Raw genomic sequence first — 24,640 nt, 5'->3', positions numbered from 1 at the left:
CCTGCAGACTATCGGTTGGCGCCCCCCCCTCCCCGTCCAGCAGAGCAGAAACAGAAGGGAGCAGGCAAGTAAGCCGGACCTCAGGAAAAAATACTGTAGCACTGTATGTATCCCTCATTGATAAGTCTCTGACTCTAAAGTTTAGCAATTTCATTAAAGTAAAATGTATTTTCACATATCACATCCTATCCAAGGAGAATGTTTTATATATGTCACCCGTCTGTGGTAAAACTTCACACAGTATCAAAATTCCTCTAATATGTAGTCGTGACAGCTGAGGAAACTAACTGTGCTCAGCTCACAAGAGACAGAGTGAACATAAAATAAAACTTCATCCTTAAAAGATAATATCGGATGAATGCATGAAGGTGAATATGAATTCCTGTGAATGGAATCAATTTGATTTACAATAAATCCAGATACTACTCCCTCATATATATAACAAAAAATTATTTAAGTGGAATGGAATTATTTGACTGTACTGGTAAACAGAAAGAAATACTCTATTGCATTCTAATCTCCTTTGCACCAAAGGATATAATTCAGATCAAACATTTATCTCTGATCAACTATCTCAGATCAAATATTTATTTCAGATCAAATATTAAGGTTTCCTTGCTTACAGTCACTTAAATCTACCTAGCCTTTATATAGTTTATAGGATTTAAACACTCTTAAACTGAAATTCACCCTTTTCTATTCTTCATAAACTTCAAGTAATCCTGAAATATTCAGATCCTTTTCTCACTAGAAAAACTTCAATCGCCACCAATCTCTTTTCACTTATATTTTCTCATTTACCACAATCAGGCACTCTTTTATAACTTCAGTCAACAAACACAGGAAGTCACAGCTGGATGTCTCTCTTGGCAAAGGACAGCTCTCACTCTGTTCACTTCCCGGGCAGATTTCTTAACAGAAGCTGATCATCCAATCAGAGAGCTCTATTTGAATGCAGATTAACATACAGACACTCATGGGAATGTTTAGTGAAAAACACTGGACTAATTTGCATATGATTTAAACAAATCTGAGCATATGACAACCAAGTACAGACTCCCAGCACCTGAATTCTGCAATTAGATTTAAGGCAAATACTTTTAAAACTTATTTTTAGCACTTTTAAAATTTCAGGTTCTCTTTAATTTGAATGCTGTTTCAAGCTCTGAAACTCACCCTGACTGAGGAGCTAGCCCCAAACCGAAGCATAAATAGCAATCTGGTTGTATTCTCACGTAACTTGAAGAGTGTGCCTACCTCAATTAATACTGCTCCTTTGCATGAAAAGGGGTGGGTAGTGGAGATAGGAGAATTACAAGTTCAGGTGAAAGATTTTGCAAGTGAGCAGACAGACGGCAGGGCACCCCCCTGCGCTTACCGCATTAGCACGGCCCTGGTCAGAGGCAGTATTCTTCTTTAGTGCTTCTGAATATCGGGGGAGTAGGTGACGACAAGTGAGTTAAGCTGGCAGGAGCTGCTTCTACCCGCTTAAATCTCTTTGAATATTGGGGTTTTGTTCCTTGGTGTAATTATTCTCTGCAGATATTAAAACAGAATTACCATCATGCTAAGCAAACACAGTGAAGATCCTCAGGATAGAGTATATTGGAAGCTTTACTTAAAAACATATAAATTGCAGATTTCCAAAATTACTGTTCAGTCAAATTATATTTTTTCCTCTTCATTGTCCTTGGTTAATGTTAACTTGCAACCATTAGCAGAAGATTTAACCTGACTTTATGGAAAAAGTTGAAAAAATTCAACAGGAAATAACTATGGTTTGTACTAGCGTTCAATCTGGGAATTTAGTATTAGATAATTTACATATGGGAATAAACGCCGAAAAGGTTTGTAAACAGCTTAATATTGGTATTGATTCATGGTATATCAAGTAAATAAATCAAATTTATTTATTTGTTGCATTTGTACCCCACATTTTCCCACCTATTTGTAGGCTCAATGTGGATTACATAGCACCATGAGGCATAAGCCGCCTCCGGTGATGAAACAAATACAGACTGATGTGGTAGAGAATGAGATGTATGTGTTACAAACACATAATAGAATTGAGAGAAGAAGAGTTATATAATGTTTGTTGCAGGTTATGGTTTCGTTGTGTTGCTGAATATCTTTTATGAAATCTTTATGTCCTTATGTTTTGCCCCATAAACCTTTGTTGCAGGTTATGGGGGTAATTTTACAAAGATTTTTCTGCATATAGAACTTGTCTTATACGTAGAAAATGGCTCAGGGTATGCATGTGTGAAAAGTAGGGGCATCACAACATTGCCTGTATGCAGATCATGTAAAAGTAGACACATTCTCGGGAGGCACGTGGGCAAGGCTGGGGTGGAGACCCCACATTCTGTGTAGTGTGACTTGGAGTTGCACACGCAATTCAGGTGATAGTCTGTCTTGCGCACACAACTTGATTATCGTACCAAACCAAACAGCACTGATAATTGCCAATTAACAGGCAATTATTGACACAACTGTCTAAGCATATTCTCTAATGTGATGCGCATACATTCTAATATGTGCTGCCGAAAAGGGAGCACGGTCATGGGCGTGGGATGGGTGGATCGTGGGAATTATTAAAAATTATGGGACCCTTTTACAAAGCCGTGGTAGAGCTACTGCAGCATTGATGTACACCAATCCAGCACTACCACTGGCCCACGGCGGGACCTGGCAGTAGTGTGGTCCTCCCCCCCTCCCCGTGCACCATATCTAGCGTGTCCGGAACTATTTTTTATTTTTACCGACATGTTAGCTTGGGAGCCCTTACTGCCTCCTAAATAGGAGCAGTAAGGGCTCCCTCAGGAAATGGCCGTGCAGCACGTTCGTACATACCACACAGCCATTTCTTTTTTTTTTTTAAACCACTGCGGTAAAAGGGTCCTCAGCATTTGGCAAATCCATGCACAACCAGCACTGCAGAGCCCCTTTTACCCCCCCTATATGCACTGTTATAGAATACATCCGCTCCACACCTAACTTAGTTGCCGACATTTACACCAAGCTTTACTTGGTATAAATTCCCAAGACTAGACTCAGTCGTGTGGACCAGTGGCGTAACTACGTGGGGCCACGGGTGCCGGGGCCCCCGTAGATTTGGCCCTGGACACCCCTGCCGATGACCCTCTTGACCCCCCTCCCGCTGCCAACCTCCCCTGCCACCGTTGCCATGGGCTACCTTTGCTAGCGGGGGACCCCAATCCCCGCCAGCCGAGGTCTTCTTCTTCCCGCGCAAGGCTTCATTCTGTTTCTGACGTCCTGCATGTTGTATGGCAACAGGGGCGTAGCCAGACTTCGGTGGGAGGGGGGTCCAGAGCCCGAGGTGAGGGGCACATTTTAGTCCCCCCCCTGGCGCCGTAGAGCCCCCCTCCCCCGCCATTGCTGGCTGATCTGCAAGGTTTCATTCTGTTTCTGTGAGTCTGACGTCCTGCACGTTCCGTCAGAAACAGAATGAAGCCTTGCACGGGAAGAAGAGGACCTCGACTGGCGGGGATTGGGGTCCCCCGCCAGCAAAGGTAGGCGGCGGTGGTGGGGGAGCGTTGGCGGTGGAAGGGGGGGTCTAGAGGGTCGTCGGCAGGGGGGGGTCAAAGTTGGTGGTGGTGGTGGGGGTTTGGCAATGGCAGGGGGGGCGGCGGCACCAGGGGGGGGGCTAAAATGTGCCCCCTCACCTCAGACTCTGGACCCCTCTCCCGCCGAAGTCTGGCTATGCCCCTGGTGTGGACAGGCCCTAGGCATATTTTTTGATGCTGATTTTTACAGCACCATATATAGAATCTAGCCCATAGAGGGTAAAACCTGTAACAGTGCATCTACTTTTAGGAATCAAGAAGACACATAAATGAACAGCGTAAATGCCATGTACATGTATATGTGTGCACATATTTATGTAAACACTAAAGTCCCAGGCTATGCACTATTCTATAAACTGGCATGTACATGTGGTAGCACGTAATGTGAAGGTGGAGGTACACATGGACAGAGAATAAATGGGGGTGATGATGATGTGTACTTATATCCCGCTTCTCTCCCCAAATTGAGGTTCAGAGCAGGTTAACAATTACCATATTAAAAAAAAAGCACAATCTATATCGAATGATAATAATTAATAATAACATAAACAGAAATGTGACAATGATCTCACTTCTACCGTTTTGCCCATAAATTAAAGAATACTGTAATTTACATGCACTTTTTTAGGAATATAGGCACTAGCATTTGATATGTCTAACATATTGTTTATGTTTATTAAAATTTGCTATACTGCCATTTCTGAATACACAGGTCAGGGTGGTTCACAATAAACTAAGGTGCCCTTTTACGAAGCGATGGTAAGCCCAACACAGGCTTACAGCTCGGTAAAAGGGAAGTACCACTGGGCTGCTGCAGTAGCCCAGCGGTAGTTCTTTCCCCCAGTGTGCCCCATTTATGGCGCTGCAAAAATATTTCAATTTTTGTAGTGCTGGTGTGTACCTGGCAGTAATCATGCAGTGCCGCGCGCTGCCAGGTTACGCCGGGTTAATGCAGGAGCCCTTACTGCCACCTCAGTAGGTGGCGGTAAGTGCTCCCTCCCCAAAACGGCCATTTCTTGAAAAATGCAAAGACCTGCCTTTACCCACTGCAGTAAAAGGGGACCTTGGCGTGCATCAAAAACACGTGTCGATGCCAGTGCAGGCCCCTTTTTGCCACAGCTTCGTAAAAGGACCCCTAAATAACATAAAATCAGGAAACAGAAAAGAATTCCATTGCAAACAGAAAAGAAGCAAACGAGCCATAAAATTGGTAAGCAGCGAACAAAGAAATCGCCACTACTGAGTCCCGAAAGCCTGGGAAAAATAAAAAGTTTTAAGCAGGAGTTTAAATGTCTTAATAGAAGATTAGTTTGAAGGGATGGCGGAAGAACATTCCAGAGTTTGGGTTCCAGAAATGTAGTGTGCCTAGTGAATTCTAGTTAAGCCTGTTTAGGAAGGGGGAGAACCAAGTGGTGGGAGTCTAGGGAACGAAGGTGCCTAGAGGGGGTGTAAGGGATAGTCAGTGAAGAGAGAAAGGCAGGGAAACCAGTGTAATAAGCTCTGTGGACTAAGCAAAGAATCTTAAAATCCTATAAGGGAAGGGCAGCCAGTGGAGACAAAAGAAATAAGGGAGTGATGTGATCTGACTGTTTTGCTGAACATAAGAAACTTGTGGCATAGTTATGTAAAGTGTGAAGGCACTCTAACTGAGAATTTGGCAAGCCGGCAAAGGTGGAGTTACAGTAATCTAGTTTAGAAATAACAATGGCATGAAAAAATGAGTGCAGAGAGGCAAAGTCAAATTAAGAACAAATAGACCGAAGTTTCCGAAGCAAGCAGTAACCAGATTTATATTAGCACATATTTGACCCACTACACTAGAATTCTGTAAAGAAAAAAAGGTACACACTTTCTTTATAAACTAGGTGCACTGGTATAGAATTACCCTCATAGAGTAACACACACATTTCCACCATCTTTGGAGAGAATTTGTGTGCCATTGGGGATGGTTCTGATAGCCTGTTTCATAAAGGCACATAGGCACTTATGTTACCTTTATGAAGCAGTCACCGATTTGGACATTCCACGCAGGTGGCCATTATGAAATTACCCACAACAGCAACCAGTAGCTGTAAATAAAAGCAACTTTTCAGAAAGCCACCTTTGTGCAATGGTGTAGATCAGGTATGTCAAACTAATGATGGGCTGCACTAAAATATTCATCCTCCCTATTCTCCCCATTCCAGTTACTGAGGAGACAAATTTGCATGATGTAATTAACCAGATGTTACATTTCAAATGTGCATTAGATACTACATCGCAGGTGCATATTTAGATCACAGTGTCCATTTACTCAGATGTTAGGACATACTCCCGACATGTTTCGACAGATATAGGGGTAGATTCAATAAATGAGGCACCAAAATGATGGGCACGAAGCACAAATTGTATAACGGCAGAGCCACATGGAACTGTTGTTGTAGAATATTAGCTTAAGTCCGCATTTTTGCATCTAACCTTAGGCGCGAGCATTTATGCCAAAGAAAGGCTGGTGTAAGTGTTTGCACCTAAGTACTGGCATTTAAGCGCATAAAAGACAGTATTTTGGAACACTGCGCCTAATTGCTTGAGACACCCCTGATCTGCCCATTCCCTTCCTATGCCCACTTTGGAGATGCACACCTTAGAAATTAGGCGCAGTACTTATAGAATGAGGGCATAAAACAGTTATACGCATATATATTGTGGTGGTTAAACTATTAAACTATTGTGGTAGTTAAGTGACCGTGCTGCTCCAGAAGTGGTTTTCTTTTCATTTAGTTTTGGTATGGAGCTTCAGGAGGGTTTAGAGCTCCGAGTGGGGGTGGGGGGGGGTGGGGTTGGAACCTGGCATGGAATCCAGTCAAGCGGGAGGACGTTGCCTTACCCAGAAGCTATACCTGGGAGCCCTAGAGGCTGCTGGGAGGGTTTTGGCAGGGGTGAAGCATGGGATCTTTTGGAAACTGGGAGACTACCTGAGGGGGAGGAGTTTCCAAGCTCCCTGGGTTCCTACTTCCTAGCTGTCCATCAAAAAAAGGGATGGCCTGGAAGGGAGAGGCTGGAGGACCTGGCCTGGAAGCAAGGGGTTGGAGGACCCAGCAGCCAGAGAGGGGGAAAGAAAGGATGGGGACAACGGGCAAAAGGAAAGCCCCAGCCCAGCGAAGAGGAGAGCCTCGAGAGAGGAGGGGGAGAGAATCCCCCTTTACAGAGAACAAAGCCAGCTAGGAGCAAATGGGCTACCCAACCCGGGGCAAGAAAGGACCCCAAAGTAAAAGGCTGAGCCAGGAAGCTCTGGAATGGCTAAGAAGCGATTTGAAGATAATGGACCTAAGGGAATCTGAGGTGCAAAGGGCCACCCCTGAAGCTGACATAGCAGTAAAGCCAAGTTACTAGTGTTACAAGCTGTGTTTTGGAAAGCTGAATTCTTTATTGGTCTTGGTAAACCTGAGGCTGCGCACAATGGTCAGTGTGAGTGGTGGAGGCTGCTGTCGCCTTGGGATAGGAATTACATAAGCCCCAATGCTGGAGGGTTGTTCTTTTGTTTGTGGAAACCCTGTGTTAAAAGACTGAGAACTTGTCTGCTGAACTGTAGAAGAACGGGGACAAGTCGACTCCCAGGAAGCTTGCTAAGAAGAAAGGATTCCAGGAAAAAGGCTAAGAAGACAGGATTCCAGTAAAAAGGATTTTTCCTTTTATGTTTTGATGGTACTTTTATGAACTGTGGGAGCTACCTAGAATGCTGCTCTTCTTTCCCAGCATAAGGAGGCTAGAAGCGTCCACTAGGGGCGGCAGAGTGCTTGTTCTGGTCCTAAAGATAAAGTGGTGACTACAGTACTGCATTGGGAATGCATCTAGGGAAGTTCGGGCTGTGTTGTACAGTGGGATGAAGCTATAAATTCTCTGATTAAGCCTGAAAGGAGCACTGTTGTGTGTCTGTGTGGGGGAACAAAGCTAGAGATAGCACCAATACTGGCTTCCCCCGACAATATCAATTAACACTTGTTAAGGCCAATTATTTCTACTTAAGTGCCAATTATCCAATTAATTTAGGAACACTTTTACCAAGCTACGGGAAAAATGGCCCTTAGCTGGCGGCGGGGGCCCTTTTTCCCCATACACCAGGGCCCTTTTTACTGCAGTGGGTAAAAAAGCTCCCAGCACACATGGCCATGCGGAAAGAGAACTCTTACTGCATGGCCATGTTATGGGGAGCCCTTACCGCCACCCATTGAGGTGGCGATAAGGGCTCCCACGCTAGCCCAACGGTAACTGGGCAGTGTGCAGCAATGCCTGATTACTGCCGGGTTACCGTCGCGCAAGCCATTTCTGGGGGGTTTCTTTTGCCCCTGGAAATGGCACACACTTGAGGCGGGACTATTGCCGGCGGCTGCGTTGGGCCGGCGGCAGTCCCGAAAGAAACGAGTGGTAAGCCCACGTTGGGCTTACTGCCGCTCTATAAAAGGACCCCTTAGGCACATAACTGATCCTATTCTATAATCGTGTGCCCAAGTGTGTGACTAACCTTGGGCACCATTTCCAGAATTAGTGGGCTAATGCCTGCATCACAGGCAAATTAACAGTTCTTCTAGGGCATGGATCACAAGTTAATATAAGCCACTAAGGGGCCCTTTTACTAAGGCGCACCTAAAAGTGGCCTGCGGTAGTGTAGGCGTGTGTTTTGGATGCGTGCAGGTCAATTTTTCAGCGTGCTGGGAAAAAGGCTTTTATTTTTGTGGCCAAAAATGGACATGCGGCAAAATTACAACCAGCGCGTGTCCATTTTCGGCCAGAAACCTTACCGCCACCCATTGAGCGGTAAGGTCTCATGTGCTAACTGGATGGTAAGCGGCCAGCATGCATAAACTGCCTATTACCACCGGGTAAACGACCGGGGCGGTAAGTGGCCAATGCGCGTAAACTGCCGTTTACCGCCGGGTAAGCACCACGCAGTAAAAAATATTTTCTACCGCGTGTTTTGGGCACGCATCAAAAATGAAATTACCGCCTGGGGAACGCGTTGGCTGGCCAGTAGTTCCAGTTTGCTGTATGTTGGACGCGAGTAGGAGCCTACGCACCTTAGTAAAAGGGCTAAATGTTCAACTACTTTTTATGTATAAAAGAAGATAATATTTGAGAATAAAGGAATATTTGGAATTTTATTACATGGTGTTGATTATTTAAAGATGTACACTGGACTCTTCACTTGTTGATGCTTTTATTTATGGCCGCTGGTTGTTATTCTGCTTCTCTTGTTTGCAATTAACTTCTGTTTCAGCTACTCTTTGCCTCTTTTTCTTGTACCTGAAATTACTCACCACATTTGAGTGCTGCCCCTTCTGTGTCTATATTTCTGTGGGGTCTGCAACTCCCTGAATCAAACTTGCTACAATACAGGAAGTTTTTAATTCAACTCGTACGCACAGATCCTGTGATTGGTATTTGAGCAGCAGGATCCTAAGGGTCTTATTCATTTGTGATTTTGTCCTATTCTGTGTATATTGAAAAAGTTCTTGATGAATCCGGCCCTAAGTTGGGAAATAACCTGAACCAGGTTTTTTTTGCTTAGTATCACAGAGTAGTAGCGATGGGGTTGAATAAATAACCCTTTGTCTAAATATTCTAGCAGTCATTTGTACAAGACAACAAACTTAGGGGCTGTGGTCTAGATTCAGTAAATGGCACCAAATTTGGGCACTGAAAAAAAAATGCACATTCTGCTGTATTCTACAAACAGTGGTTGGTGTTGGGCGCCATTTCTAGAATAACACATAGCTCCGGGATCCACACCCAGCTATGGGTGTGAGGATTTACACTAACTGAAACCTGGTGTAAATCCTTGTGCATAAATTAGGTGCAGATCCCCCAAATTCTATAATTCTATGTGCATCTTCAGTGAATGCTTTTGACCCGCCCATGGCCACACCCCTTTTCAGTTGTGTGCTAAAAGATTTGTATACGCATCTTTATAGAATAGCGCATAGCAAGATGCACATGCAAATCCAAATTGTTGCTAATTAACACCAACAATTGTTAGCATCCAGTTATTGGTGCTAAGTGGCTCGTTGCTCATTTAAATTGTGTGTGCGAAGTGGGTGCACGCCCAAATTTCCATACGCAGTTTTGAATGCCATATATAGAATCTGGGGGGGGGGGGGGTGTATATGTGGTAATGCCGTTAATGTGCATTATTAGCACCATTGCAAATTAAAATACATTTACCACCTTTGTAAAGAAGTTCACCTAAGGTGGGGTCCAGCTAGTTTGACTGGACGTAGGCAATGTACAATTATAGTGAAAGTGGGACTAATTTTAGAACCTATATGAAATGATCAAAAAGGTGCCGGTTTGATAAAGGTACCCAAGATTGTGGTTGTAAAATAATACTACATGTGAAAGAGACCTGTCCAAACAAATAGTCATTCACCCAAACTCTTAGGCCAGATCATCAGAAGGTGAGTTAGGTGTTTAAATCTCCCACTTATAACTATGTGCCTGTATAAAAATCCAGCCCCAATAGTGCACAAATGCCCATTCACTAAATCACATTTGAAGAAGATGCAAATATGTTCATGTACTTTACACATATACCCTTGTATTTTATAAATATGCATGTACGTTATAACTCTGACTCTGTTTCACCTGAACGGTGCACCCAAGGAAGTTCCACACACAGTCTGATATAAGTAAGCGTAATCTTTTCACCACACTTATACATGTGTGTTCAGCCTTGATATTTTATAAAAGCCCTTTTTTGCACATAAAACAGGGTTTAGGTGTGGAAAATATGCTATAAAATTACCTTCTCAATTAACAGTACACAATAAAACACTCATATAATTACAGGCATAATACTCACAATGTCAACACAATGCAGAAGAAACATATTAATAGACAGAGGAAGAGCCATGCAGAGAAGGAATATAGACAAGATAGGGTAAAACAGAGGAAATGGTGAAGGGAAAACTGCATGAGAGCTGAAATAAATAATGTGCATAACTCCTTGACATGGAAAATAGGTAAAAAAAAACCTTGGCAGACTGATATTTTGCTAAAATACAGAATTCAGTATCGAGTGTTATAAAACCTATGCAACTGAACTCAGAACAAAGTGGTGATGCAGTAGAGTGTTTTTCCTTATTGAAGGAATTATGTTCCATTTTCATGTAAATGTTTTCTTTTTCTCTTAAGATGTATTTATGTTTTCTGCATAAATGATAAATGAATAAAATATAAATTAAAAAAAAAGAATTCTATCAGTGGTGCCTAAACTTAAGCGCTAATTCCATTCCCAACATTTGGTGCAAAAACACATTCTAATGGACACAAGGCACTAAAATACACTTACACACTGAGTTATAGGATTGTACCTAAGTGTATCCACATGCAACTACAAAAGGGGCATTTCCTTGGGAGGGGCATGAGCAGGCCAGTAGCATTCCAGAAAATTGTGAACAGTATTGTGGAGTACCAGAGATTCACATCCAACTCGTGTGCCAGGATTTACACCTGGTTTCAGTTGGTGTAAGTCTTTGTGCCAAAAGCTGGGCATGGAATTCAGAGCCCAGCACTATTCTATAAAGAGCGCTCAGCCCAGAGCGCCCTTTATAGACTAGCACTGGGTGCTGATTTTCTTTGGACCCTTATGCATCATTTACTGAACCCAGCCCATATTGTTTAGACTGGTCCAAAAGTAGGTCAATACATTTATAAAATGCATATTTTTAGTGCTGTATAAAGTTTGTACTGACTTTTGACTTTTTTGTTTGTTTGTTTTTTTGCAGGTAGTTCGGTTATTTCTCTTTTGTTTCTTCAGGAAACTTTACGGGCTTCTGATCTCATAGGTAAGTAGCTGTTTAACGACGTTGAGCAGGTAATTAACAAGGGATATTTTATAAATGTTTTTTTCTGCAGGTAAACCTTATTTTACCCACAGAGAAGAGTTGTTGTAAAGTACACTCGGGGTTATGCGCATTCTATAGAATAATACACTGTATAAATAGGATGAAAAGTATTCAGCTATATAATAACCAATATAGCAAGACCAGAACGGAAGACTTAAAACAGAACTCTTAAAGAAGAAAGGGAGGAAAATACCTCAGCTGTCTACAGCAAGCAAATGAAAACATTAATTGCTGCCTTTTGGACACCATTATCATTCATTGGTCTGAAAAACCTCCCATATTTTACTGTCAATATATATTGTATTACTTTGCTACTTTTAAAATATTTTTACTTTTTTGCGATTTTATAAATGTCATCGGTGAGCACTTATCTGTATCTGAAAACAGCATCCCGATGGGGGGGGGGGGGGGGGGGGGGGGCACCATTTCACCCTTCGGCTTCCTCAAGGGATTAGAAATTGTGCTCCATTCTTGCAAATCTTTGCATTGTAGCTTATCATCCAGCTTCATATCTTTAAGCCAAAATGCTAAGATTTGCTTAAATGGAGCACAGTTTCTAATCCCATGAGGAAGCCGAAGGGTGAAACAGTGGCTCCCACCAGGATGTTGTTTTGAGATACAGATAAGTGCTCACCGATGACATTTATAAAATTGCAAAAAAGTAAAAATATTAAAAATCAGCAAAGTAGTGAAATTATGTATTAACAGTAAAATATGGATGGTTTTAGATTGTAAGCTCCTTTGAGCAGGGACTGTCCTTCTTTGTTTATTTTGTACAGCTCCCCTTACGTTCCCACCCGTAACCTCCGTTCACAGGATAAATCCCTCCTCTCAGTACCCTTCTCCACCACCGCCAACTCCAGGCTCCGCTCATTCTGCCTCGCCTCACCCTATGCTTGGAACAACCTTCCTGAACCCTTACGCCAAGCCCCCTCCCTGCCCATCTTCAAGTCTTTGCTTAAAGCCCACCTCTTCAATGCTGCGTTCGGCACCTAACCCTTACCGTTCAGTGAATCCAGACTGCCCCAATTTGACTGCCCCGATCGGACCGACCGTTCACTTGTCTATTAGATTGTAAGCTCTTTGAGCAGGGACTGTCTCTCTTTGTTAAATTGTACAGCGCTGCGTAACCCTAGTAGCGCTCTAGAAATGTTAAGTAGTAGTAGTAGTAGTAGTAGTAGTAGTAGTAGTTTTTCAAAATGATGAATGATATTGGTGTCTAAAAGGCAGCACTTTATGTTTTTGTTTGCTTGCCATGGACAGCTGAGGTTTTTTCCTCCCTTTCTTCATTAAAGGGGTCTTTTACTAAGATGTGCTAACAGATTTACCCCCCTGTTTGCTAAGCCACACGGCAATGCCGACACAGTCCATTCAAAGTGAATGGGCTGTGTCGGCATTAGCACACAGCAGCGGTTAGCGCGGCTTAGTAAACAGGGGATTTAGCACTCACTAAACACGTGCTAATCATTAGCATATGCTAAATCCACTAATGCACCTTAGGAAAAGCCCCCTAAGAATTCAGTTTTAGTCTTCTGTCTTGTTTTTGCCGCACTGTATAGAATACACACATCTGCCCCCATTCCTGCCACCGTATAGCAGCATAGTTACTTCCGCCTCAGATCAGCTGTAACTTTTTCAGGACCTTTAAGGGAAGCAATTTGATAAAGGCCCATAGGCTCAGATGTTGCCTTTGTAGCAACTTATGTGCCTATGGTGTTCATTATCAAAGCAGACGGACGTCTTAAAATGCCTTAAAAAAAAAAGGTCCTTCTGCTAAAAAAGTCCAAATCCTGATTTTAGAAAGTCTGAATTTGGACTTTTCACACTGCAGTTCATCCAAATAGTAAGGGAGCGTGTTGTGGCCATGTTTTGGATGGGACTAAAGAGGGCCCAATAGTAGGACGTCCAACGGGGATTTTCGAATAAGAAACATCCATGTCTAAAAAGAAGGATGTTTTTATCTAGACCTGTTTCAGTCACATCCAAGTTACAAAAAGTTACTATAATTGAGCAGTTGACCACTGGAGGGATTAAGGCATGACCCCACCTTAATACTCCCAGAAGTTGCTGTCCTCCTCCCTCTTCCCTGAAAGTGAAACTGGAAAGGAAAACTAGTCTCTGTGTCAACTGCAGGTACTATAGCTATTCTGATCAAAGCAGTAAACAGGTTGGAGGAGTAGCCTAGTGGTTAGTGCAGTGGGTTGAGGCTATTGAAGTGATGTACACTCAGGTACAACAGCTATTTTTCAGGTCCTGGAGGAATTACATTTACGAAAAATGTGGTTTGAACTTGTGTCTCCCTTGGTTTACAGTCCACTTCACTAACCACTTGGCTATTCCTCTGTTCTGTGGGGGGACACCTGTGTGTCTATATTTTTGAAAAGGATGCCAGACAGACATTCATATCCCTGTTTTTTTGTCATTCAAAAGTTGGTCATTTCACTTTGGAAAATGGCTATTCATTTTGGACATTTTCAGTGCAAAAATGTCCATCTCATGGTAATAATTGAGCAGGAAATCTAGATGTTTTTTTCCTGTTCGATTATGGTGGTGAGATTGACAGGGTTTTTTTTGGACTTAGACCTTTTTTGAAAATGCCCCTCCATGTGCCTTCACTGCTTAGGTGCCCTATTACAAAATTATCCTCTTTGTGTTGTGAGAAATGCTGCATCAAGGATTGTGTTTGCTGCACAGTTGACGTTTTTATCGGATTCAAATATAATTAAACTTATTGGTGTGACAATTCATGGGTTGTCAAATAGTTCATTGTGAGCCTGAATTTGTGTAGGTATCTAGGTCATAAAATGGACATATAGAGGGGCATAATCGAACGGCGCCGGCCAAATCGATGGGAGACCATCTTCGGGGCTGGCTCCGCGAAGGGGCGGAGCCAAGTGTATTTTCGAAAACCGCCAAATCGCTTGCCGGGTGTAGATGAGATGGCTGGCTCCGATTTTCAGCCATAATGGAAACTGGGCCCGGCCATCTCAAACCCGGCGAAATGCAAGGCATTTGGTTGTGGGAGGAGCCAGCATTTGTAGTGCACTGGCCCCCCTGACATGCCATGACACCAACCGAGCACTAGCTTCCAGGTGCATAGCAGCCTTCCTTTGTGTGCTGAGCCCCCCAAATCCCCCCAAAACCCACTGGCCACAACTCTACAGCATTACCATAGCTCTAAGGGCTGAAGGGGGGCACCTACATGTGGGTACAGTGGGTTTTGGGGGGTTTTGGAGGGCTCACATTTACTACCACAAGTGTAACAGAGGGGGGGGGGAAGGGCCTGGGTCCACCTGCCTGAAGTGCACTGCACCCACTACAAACTGCTCCAGGGACCTGCATACTGCTGTCAGGGAGCTGGGTATGACATTTGAGGCTGGCAAAAAATGCTTTAATTTTTTTTGTGTGTATGGGAGGGGGTTAGTGACCACTGGGGGAGTCAGGGGAGGTGATCCCCGATTCCCTCCGGTGGTCATCTGGTCAGTTCGGGCAGTTTTTGGGACTTGGACCTGAAAAAAAGGGGTCCAAATAAAGCTGACCAAATTCTCGTGAAGGCCGGCTTTCTTTTCCATTATCGGGCGTGGACGCCCATCTCTTAACCATGCCCCCGTCCCGCCTTCGCTACCATGCCGACACGGCCCCTTGAACTTTTGACGGCCCTTCGACGGAATGCAGTTGAAGCCACCCATAATCGGCTTTCGATTATGCCGATTTGGCTGGATTCAGGAGATCGCCGGCGATCTCCTGATTTGTGTCGGAAGATGGGCGGCGATCTCTTTCGAAAATCAGCTGGATAGGGACACAGAAAAAATGCATGTATGTGATGTGATGCACATAAGAAGAAGCCATTTTTACAAAAGACAGTACATCAAAGAAGAACACCATTACTCCATGTCTTGTACAGTAAGAAGCATCACACACATATCTAAACGGTTGTTTTTCTTTTAACACGTGCAAGCAGTGGATTTTTCAAAATTGCACATGCAAGGAGAGCCAATGAAGGAACCAAGCCCTGAAACTCGAAATGTTTGCATTTGAGTATGGGTTAGAATCCCAGAGAAATAAGCATAATTTTCCCCTTATGCTCCCCTGTTCAGAGCTCAGGTCCCAATGAGAAGTGGGCTGATAATTATGTGTGACTCAAAACAGGTATGAATGCTGAAGTGGAAATGTTTCCCAAGTCTATGTGTATTGCGATTGTGGCCAAAAAACAAAGAATTTTGGGAATTATTAAGAAAGGAATAGAGAACAGAACAAAGAATATCACAATGCCTCTGTTTCATTTCATGGTGTGTCCATATCTCGAGCATTGTGTGTAGTTCTGGTTGCTGCATCTCAAAAAATTATGTAGTGGAATTAGAAAAGGTACAGAGAATGGTGACCAAAATGACTATGTGACTTTTACGTTTTTGGCTCTTTAACGTTTTGTTGATGCATCTGGCCCTAAGGGACTGGAATGTTGCTCATATGAGGAAAGGGTAGAGAGGTTAAAGCTCTTCAAATACATTTCCAACAATCCCAAAGTGGCCAAGGAGTCTTAGTTGTATATTGTGGTTTACCATGTCAAATGCGCTCGACATGTTGAATTGGAGGAGAAGTATACTTTTACCTGTGGTTATTTCTTACTTGAATTTGGCCAGGAACTTAACTAGGACAGTTTCAGTACTATGGTGGGGGCGGAATCCTGACTGTGAGTGGTGTAGTATTGAGAACGTGTCCTTGTATTCCGTAAGTTGTTTGGTCACCAAACTCTCCATCAGTTTGACTACTAGTGGGAGAGACACAACTGGGCGGTAATTGGTAAGATCGTTTGTGTTTTTCTTGGCGTCTTTTGGTATTGGGGTGAATAGGATGTTGCCATATTCCTCTGGGAAGAGACCTTGTTGTAGCATGAAGTTTAGGTGGGATGTGAAGTCTGCTATGAAGCAGTCAGGGGCAGATTTGAGTAGATGACTGGGACATATGTCCAGTTTGCAGTGGGTGTTGGCAAACCTATGAGTCGTTTTTGTAACTGACTCAGTGGTGAGGAGAGTGAATGTTGACCAGATACGGTCAGCTGGGCATCCACCAGGGATTAGGTCCAGGTCGTTGAAGAAGTTTTTGATGTCATTGTTGTGCTGAGGAAGTGTGCTGCGTAGTTTTATTATTTTTTCGTTAGCAAGTTTGTCTGCGGGTGGGATGTTTGTGTTGGTTGTGGTGATAGGGGTGGTGTCTAATAACATATTTACGAGTTCAAATAGTTTCTTCATATCTTTGTAATCCGGTCCTATTTTAGTTTTGTAATAGGACCTTTTGGTTTGTCTTATTGCATATTTGTATTTTCTGTGTATTTGTTTCCATGCATTGAATGTATGTTCATCTTTTGTTTTTTTCCATGCTCGTTTAAGTTTCCTGGATTGTGTTTTGAGTTTTTTTAATTCGTCATTGAATCATGGAATCGAGTTTTGTCTTCTTGATATTCTTGTCTTTAAGGGCGCTATTTCGTTTAGTACACTTCTGCATTTGTCCTCCCAATGGTTGAGGTAGTGTATGGAGTCCATATGTGTTTTCCATTCGTTGTCATATATCAGTTGCCAGAATACTTGTGAATCTATTTGCCCTCTCGTGGTGTAGGTTGTGTGTGCTGGTGTATGGTTTAATCCCTTCTTCTGCCAGTCTAGGGATAGGTTCAGTTTGTAGTGGTCGGTCCAATGTGTTTCTGTCCGTTTGATGTCTGTTATTAATAGGTTATGATCTGGGGACAGTTTGTGTGATAGGAGGTCTAGTGTGTGTCCCTTGATGTGGGTAGCTTGCATGTGAGGCCATTTGAGATCCCAGGACTGTAGGAAGTCTTTGCATTCATGTGCGTTGGTGGAGTTGGGGTCTTCTAGGTGAAGGTTTATGTCGCCTAGTATTAATGTATTGGAGCTGTTTACACAAGTGTTTGAGATGAAATCCGTGAAAGTAGGCTGGCTTTCGTTCCAGTTACCGGGCGGTCTATAAAACAGGACGCAGTTCAGATGATCGAACAGGGATTTGTTATGGATTCTGAATGATGCAATTTCTAGTTGGGGTGTTATGGATTCGGCGATGGTTTCGGTAGTGAATTGGGTTCGGTAGCTTAATGCTATGCCTCCTCCTCTCTTTTCCATTCTGGTTCAGTGAGTGATTTTGTAACCTGGATGGCATAGTTCAAGGATTATGGGGTCCTTTTGATCATGGATCCATGTTCTGTTGATGAAGATAAGATCGAGGTTTTCTGAGCTGATCTAGTCTGATATTGTTGTTGTTTTGTTAACTACGGGCCCAGCATTAATGTAGCCTACTTGGATATTTTGGTATGAAGTTGCTAGGTTTGATGATGTGTGGATTTTTATTAGTTGTTGTTCATTGGGTGCTCTGTGTTTATTGTGATCTTTCCTTCCGTTTTGTTGGTATTGTCCTTATTTAGATAGTCTTCCTTTAATTTGATGGTTGTCAGTTTGGTGAAGTGAAGAGTGTTTGATCAGCCTTTGGTGATTTTGTAGGATGGGTATGATATTGTTTTCTGTAAGTGGGATGGATATTGTTAGGTGGATCAGTGAGAGGGAGTAGATTGTTAGGAATATTTTTATTGTATTCATTTTGGTGTCAGTTTGGGATGGTAGGTTACTCACAGTTAGATGCTTGGGGGTGATGTCCTGGGCGCAGAGCTCTGTTGCTCCGGGCGCTGTTCAGTGGTTGGAGGTAGAGCAGTTCCGTTAGCAAGGGCGTCTTTGTATTGACGGCCGCTGCTACTTACAGTACACTGCAGCGATCACCAGTCATAACCCAGCGCTGCGATTCACTATTCCCCTCTTTCCGTGGTGAGGAAGAGTGTTGCAAGTTAAATGTTCATCAGAATAATTGGGGTTCCAGGGTCAATCGGATCCGTGGAAAGCACTGAGCCTGTGCTTTAGTCCCGTTGCAGATCCTTTCCATGTGCTCCCAGGTGCAAAGGCTTGTATCGCTCCCCGAATGGGCACGAAGCTGCCCCTTCTGCAGCGGCCAGCATATGTGGCTCTGGACACCGGGTCTTGGTCACTTTCTTCCCACGTGTCACTACTGTGGTTGCTCCCGTTGCACAGCCACCCCTGCATGCACTGCGCTCCAAGCTTGGCGCATCCTCTCACCTCCGCTCTGTCCGGTCGCGTTTCCAGTGGTGGAGGCGGCGCCAAGGTCCGGTAATCATGCTGTGTTTTCTGGCAGTGGGAACCGGGAAGATCTGCGATCGGCAAGTGGAGGCTTTCTGCGGTCCGTCCTTGGAGGAGGTCGGCGGGTCGGCTCATCCTGCAGCGTCTCCGTCTGACCTCTGGCACAGCAGTCAGATCGGCACAGCAGCCAGGGCGCCCGTGTTCTCCCGATGAACTCCTAGGCAATGCGTCGCTAGTCCTCCCGGGTGGGGAAGGAGTCACTGCCTACTGGTGCAGCAATGCGTCGCCAGACCACCCGGACATAGATGGAGTTGCGGCCTACCCCTAGCAACTTTCCACGACCCGGCCTCAGTGCGATCTGCGTCCCCGATCTGGATTAGTGTTCGCATTGTTAAATAATTTCTGGTTTTAAAAGAGAAAAAAATGAAATCAGGTGTATTATTTCTACTAATATTGGACAATAAGTATGTTTCCAACGAAATAAATTGAATGTACCCCGTTTTGGGTTTGAAGAAGCCAACCAGACATAAGTACATAAGTACATAAGTACATAAGTAGTGCCATACTGGGAAAGACCAAAGGTCCATCTAGCCCAGCATCCTGTCACCGACAGTGGCCAATCCAGGTCAAGGGCACCTGGCACGCTCCCCAAACGTAAAAACATTCCAGACAAGTTATACCTAAAAATGCGGAATTTTTCCAAGTCCATTTAATAGCGGTCTATGGACTTGTCCTTTAGGAATCTATCTAACCCCTTTTTAAACTCCGTCAAGCTAACCGCCCGTACCACGTTCTCCGGTAATGAATTCCAGAGTCTAATTACACGTTGGGTGAAGAAAAATTTTCTCCGATTCGTTTTAAATTTACCACACTGTAGCTTCAACTCATGCCCTCTAGTCCTAGTATTTTTGGATAGCGTGAACAGTCGCTTCACATCCACCCGATCCATTCCACTCATTATTTTATACACTTCTATCATATCTCCCCTCAGCCGTCTCTTCTCCAAGCTGAAAAGCCCTAGCCTTCTCAGCCTCTCTTCATAGGAAAGTCGTCCCATCCCCACTATCATTTTCGTCGCCCTTCGCTGTACCTTTTCCAATTCTACTATATCTTTTTTGAGATACGGAGACCAGTACTGAACACAATACTCCAGGTGCGGTCGCACCATGGAGCGATACAACGGCATTATAACATCCGCACACCTGGACTCCATACCCTTCCTAATAACACCCAACATTCTATTCACTTTCCTAGCCGCAGCAGCACACTGAGCAGAAGGTTTCAGCGTATCATCGACGACGACACCCAGATCCCTTTCTTGATCCGTAACTCCTAATCAATGTGGAATAATGATTCAGATAAATAATAACTGGGGATAATCAGGTTAATACCACTTTTTTTCTGTTTACTATTGTTTAATTGATCTCCTTTTCTTGTTTCACGCTCCCTATTTTGTGGTCTAAGGAAATTACTTTCTCTGTATTTCTGGAAAGTTATTTAATTGGTTGTAAATTTAAATTCTTATAAATAAAATAAAAAAAATACTTAATAGTAACTGGTGCATACAAGTACAGGGTACAAAGAGGACAATATAGGGCAAATCCCAGGCTCTGGTTTGTTTCCATATTGTCCTTAATCAGGTCACATTTGTTTGGTGTCAGGATACCACACATTTTGTCCCTATAGCTGCTGTTTCCCCGGTTTCCCCTAGAGTTTTCCTGCTCATTCTTTTCTGGTAAGTCTTTGATTTTTCCTGTCAGCTTTGGGAAATGTGCATCTCTTCTATCTTTGTCTTTTGCTCGGTGCAAGAGGAAATCATTTCTGTTTCTATTTCTGTCCTTCGCCCCTTTTAGGTTTCATGTTCCCTTCCATGTTCACATGCTGGAGGGGATCCCTGGAGATTCGCCTCTGCTAATGTTCCAGTGGAATGCACATATGAAGAATGTACACGCTCTGGATTTTGTTTTCTTTCCATTGCCACAGCATAAATAGCTCTCTACTTGGAAGTCTTTCAAGTCCTCATAATCTGACATCTAAAAAAAATAATTAAAAATATCACACAGCAGGTTTCCATAAATATTTTCAGACACACTACTGACATGTTTAAAAACAAATCATTTAAATAGTGTATGAGAAGTAGAAAAGAACAAGAGGTTAGCTGGATATAATAAACCAATGATTATAGCTGTGGATACACAGCAAATTTTTAGAATTTAGATCAGTTGTTTCCCAGCTCTCACTTCAGGGATGGTCAGCAGGTCAGGACTCAGTATATGCTTGATCAAAGCTATCACTGGGAAACATGGAGCCCACAGCAGTGGTTGCAGCTGGCATGTGTCCTTACCCCTGCACCATTCCTTCTTCCTGGTTGGCTGTGCGGCTTCCACGACTCACCTGCACACTAGGGAAGGTCAGGGCCGCCGAGAGGAGGGGCAGAGTGGGCAAAATTCCCCTGGTTTCAGTATCCAAGGGGGACCCACCCAACGCTAGCATTACTCTCCTGTTCCTGTGCGTGGCAGCACCGCAGAGCAGAGTACTTCCTTCCTGCTGTGTCCAAACGGCTTCTTTGGATGCGGCAGGAAGGAAAGAAGGACTCTGCTCTGTGACGCTGCCATGCACAGGAACAGGAGAGCCATGCTAGCGCTGGGCCCTGGAGAATTTTGCAGTGCACAGTGACAGGAGCAGGACAAGTAAGGCTGCTGCCCCCCCCCCCCCCCAAACTCAGGCTGCCGCCACCACCCCCTTACCTTTCTGCATCTGCTCCTCCTTTTAGTGTGTCGCTCTCCTGCTCCTGTGTTCCGGGACATGAGTTATTGTGTTAGATTGTAAGCTCCTATGAGCAGGGACTGTCCTTCTTTGTTGGACTGTACAGCGCTGCGTAACCCTAGTAGCGCTCTAGAAATGTTAAGTAGTAGTAGTAGTAGTAAGCAGAGCAGGCCCAGAGGGGCGCTTGCACTGGGTCCGACTTTGTCTTTTGGTGGCCCTGGGGAAGGTTGGGTAGCTATTGGCCAGCTTGAGGAACATACCAATACCTTCATGGTGGGGGAAGGAAGGATACCAAATGGGGCAGGTAGTGCATGTCATTGTAACATAAAACAACAAGGCAACCGATCTGCAAAATCCAACGTGGAAAACAAACTAGCAGATCAGTATAATATCCAACAAAAACTTTATTGAAGATACCGTGTATGAAACGAATGCCCGACACAGGCCGTGTTTCGCCCAACAATAGGGCTGCATCAGGGGCTAGTCTGTATATTTTTAAATAAGAGCGGTATCAAATTATCTATCAGGACAAGGATATGAGAAATATTCTTCATAAAAAACCAGCATGAGCAGCTCAAGATAGCATATCTCTGGATATGCGTGACGCCAGATAATCGATGAATAGTCTGCTTTCAATAGCCCCTGACGCAGCCCTATTGTTGGGCGAAACACAGCCTGTGTCGGGCATTCGTTTCATACATGGTATCTTCAATAAAGTTTTTGTTGGCTATTATACTGATCTGTCATTGTAACATATACAATATAGTAACATAGTAGATGACTGTAAATAAAGACCTGTATGGTCCATCCAGTCTGCCCAAAAAGGTAAACTCATAGCATAAGGTGTGATGCTATACTATATATGCATACTTGATTTGTCCCTGCCATTATCAGGGCACAGACTGTAGAAGTCTGCCCGGCCCTGGCCTTGTTCTCCAATTACTGAAACAGTCATCGAGTCTCTGTAAGCTCTTTCGAGAAGGTGCTGTGTGTTACATGTTCAGTGTACAGCACTTGTAGCACTATAGAAATGATAAGTAGTAGTAGTAGCCCCACTCCAGCCCATCCAAATGTGTCCAGCTACGATCAAGGCACAGACCGTAGAAGTCTGCCCGGTACTGGCTTTGCTTCCCAATTACTGGAGTTGCCATCTAATCACCACTTGGTTTGTTTGGATTTATTCTTTCCATACAGGATTTCCTTTGTGTTTATCCCTTGCATTTTTGAATTCCATTACCTTTTGCACCTCCATCACTTCCAGCAGAAGGGCATTCCAGGTATCTACCACCATCTCCTTGAAAAAGTACTTCCTGGCATTATTCCTGAGTCAGCCTCCCTGCAACCTAAATTCATGTCTTCTAGTTCTGCCATCTTCCTGTCTCTGGAAAAGGTTAAGTACATAAGTAATGCCACACTGGGAAAAGACCAAGGGTCCATCGAGCCCAGCATCTGTAATGTTTTAATATTACTTTAGTTAAAGACAACTAGATCTGTTCTGTCTCCTGATCATTTTCGAATGATTGTGCAAGCAGTCATTTTGTTCCAGTTAGATTATTGTAATGCTTTGTATATTGGTTTACATTCTAACTTAGGGCCCCTTTTACCAAGTGGCAGTAAAAACTTAAAAGAACAAAACCAAATGTGATACGAGGGAAAAACTAGGGAAAGACAAGTGGAGGGGCATTTTCGATATGATGTCTACGTCAAACTTTGGAAGTTTTGCACTATTTAAGCGTCCCAAATCAGAATAGAAAATATAGCCATTTTTGAAACAGCAAAACATCTATCTTTTGTTTTTTTTAATGGACACATGCAAGATGGTTTTGTTCTCAGTGCATTTATCTTTTTGGTCCTTTTTCAACAGAAAAAAGTCAAAGTGCAAAACGCACAAAATCAAGCCATTGGGATGTAGGTGGAGCCAGCAATCTAAGTAAATTGGCCACACAGACATCCCAGGAGAGCAGTGGGGCACCCTAGGGGGCACTGCTGTGGACTCATATAAAGGCTCCCAGGTACCCTTCTCACCATTACCCTGTATCTTGTCTGCTGAGCCCTCCAAAACCCACCCAAAACCCACTGCCCCCAACTGAACACCACTACAGTAGCCTTTATGAGTGAAGGGGTCACCTATATGTGGGTACAGTATGTTTAGGGTGAGTTTTGGAGGGCTCACAGTTTCCACCACAAGTGTGACAGGTAGAGTGAGATATGGGCCTGGGACCCCTTCTGTACAGTGCACTGCACCGACCACTACTGTACTCCATAGACCTGCTTGGTACTTTAATAGAACTGGCTTTAACCTCTGAAGCTGTCATGGAGGCTGGTAAGTACTGTTTTTATTCACATGTTTGGGGGGTGGGAGGGGGGTCAGTGACAACTGGAGGAGTAAAGGGGGGGGGGGTCATTCCTGATTCCCTCCAGTGATCATCTGGTCATTTAGGGTTCTTTTGTGCCTCATTTGTTCTAAGAACATGTGTAGATCAAAACATTAAAGTTTTAGCCCTAGACCTTTTCATTTTGTTCCATTATGGCTATAAAGTGTCCAAGTGTTAGGAATGCCGTAAGCCCACCCTATTCGCACCCCTGAAACGCCCCCGACACACATGCTCCTTTGTGATTTGGATGCACTGCAGATGAATTACATAGATAAACTCTGCAAAATAGGTTTTGAAAATACCGATTTGGATATTTTGAGAAGAAATTCATCCAAATGCTGCTTTATAACACTTTTTGGATGTTCGAAAATGAGCCCCATTGGGTTTGAAAATAGGCCAGATAGCACTAGGGGGAGGGGGGTCTAGAGAAATAAAATCCCCTCCTTAAAAATGGCTCAATGCATTTTTGTGGGAGAGGCAGTTTCAGCGGCTCAGGCCAGTCAGTTACCCAGGTGACTCAGGCCAACCAATTAGTAGGCCTAAAACAACTTTGTCCAGTTAACTTCAAACTGGATATTTAGCCCAAATAGATGGGCTGAATATCTGTATAAAGTTAACCAAAGATGTCTTGTGTATTTCACCTGGGTACAGCTGGCTGAATATTCACCTATAGTTTTAAGCAGCTTAAAGAGCACAGATTTACTAAAGTGATATGTTTTTTTGTTCAACTAAAAGGTGGGACTGTCGCAGTTACAGGAACATATCTTCTGGTGACTTTTTCTACAAATGCAACTGAAGAACTCACAGGAGTGAAAATACAGCAGTATGTGGTCCGTTGGGAATTTTTGCTGTACCTGGTAAGTTTGCTGTCCAGGTTCCTA

General features: G+C 43.7%; 1 protein-coding gene across 2 annotated transcripts in view; it reads left to right on the top strand.

The window, feature by feature from the left end:
* The window catches only part of NIPAL2 (NIPA like domain containing 2), a 153,756-nt gene that overhangs the window by 70,045 nt on the left and 59,071 nt on the right, over positions 1–24,640 (top strand). For both annotated transcript variants that reach the window (XM_030217162.1, XM_030217154.1), the window contains 2 exons: positions 11,348–11,407; positions 24,495–24,616. In XM_030217162.1, the coding sequence (XP_030073022.1) occupies positions 11,348–11,407; positions 24,495–24,616 (182 nt within the window). The remainder of the gene's footprint in view (positions 1–11,347; positions 11,408–24,494; positions 24,617–24,640) is intronic.

This window comes from Microcaecilia unicolor, chromosome 1, assembly GCF_901765095.1.
Source record: "Microcaecilia unicolor chromosome 1, aMicUni1.1, whole genome shotgun sequence".
NCBI lineage: Eukaryota > Metazoa > Chordata > Amphibia > Gymnophiona > Siphonopidae > Microcaecilia > Microcaecilia unicolor.
This window is presented reverse-complemented; position numbering and strand designations above follow the sequence as displayed.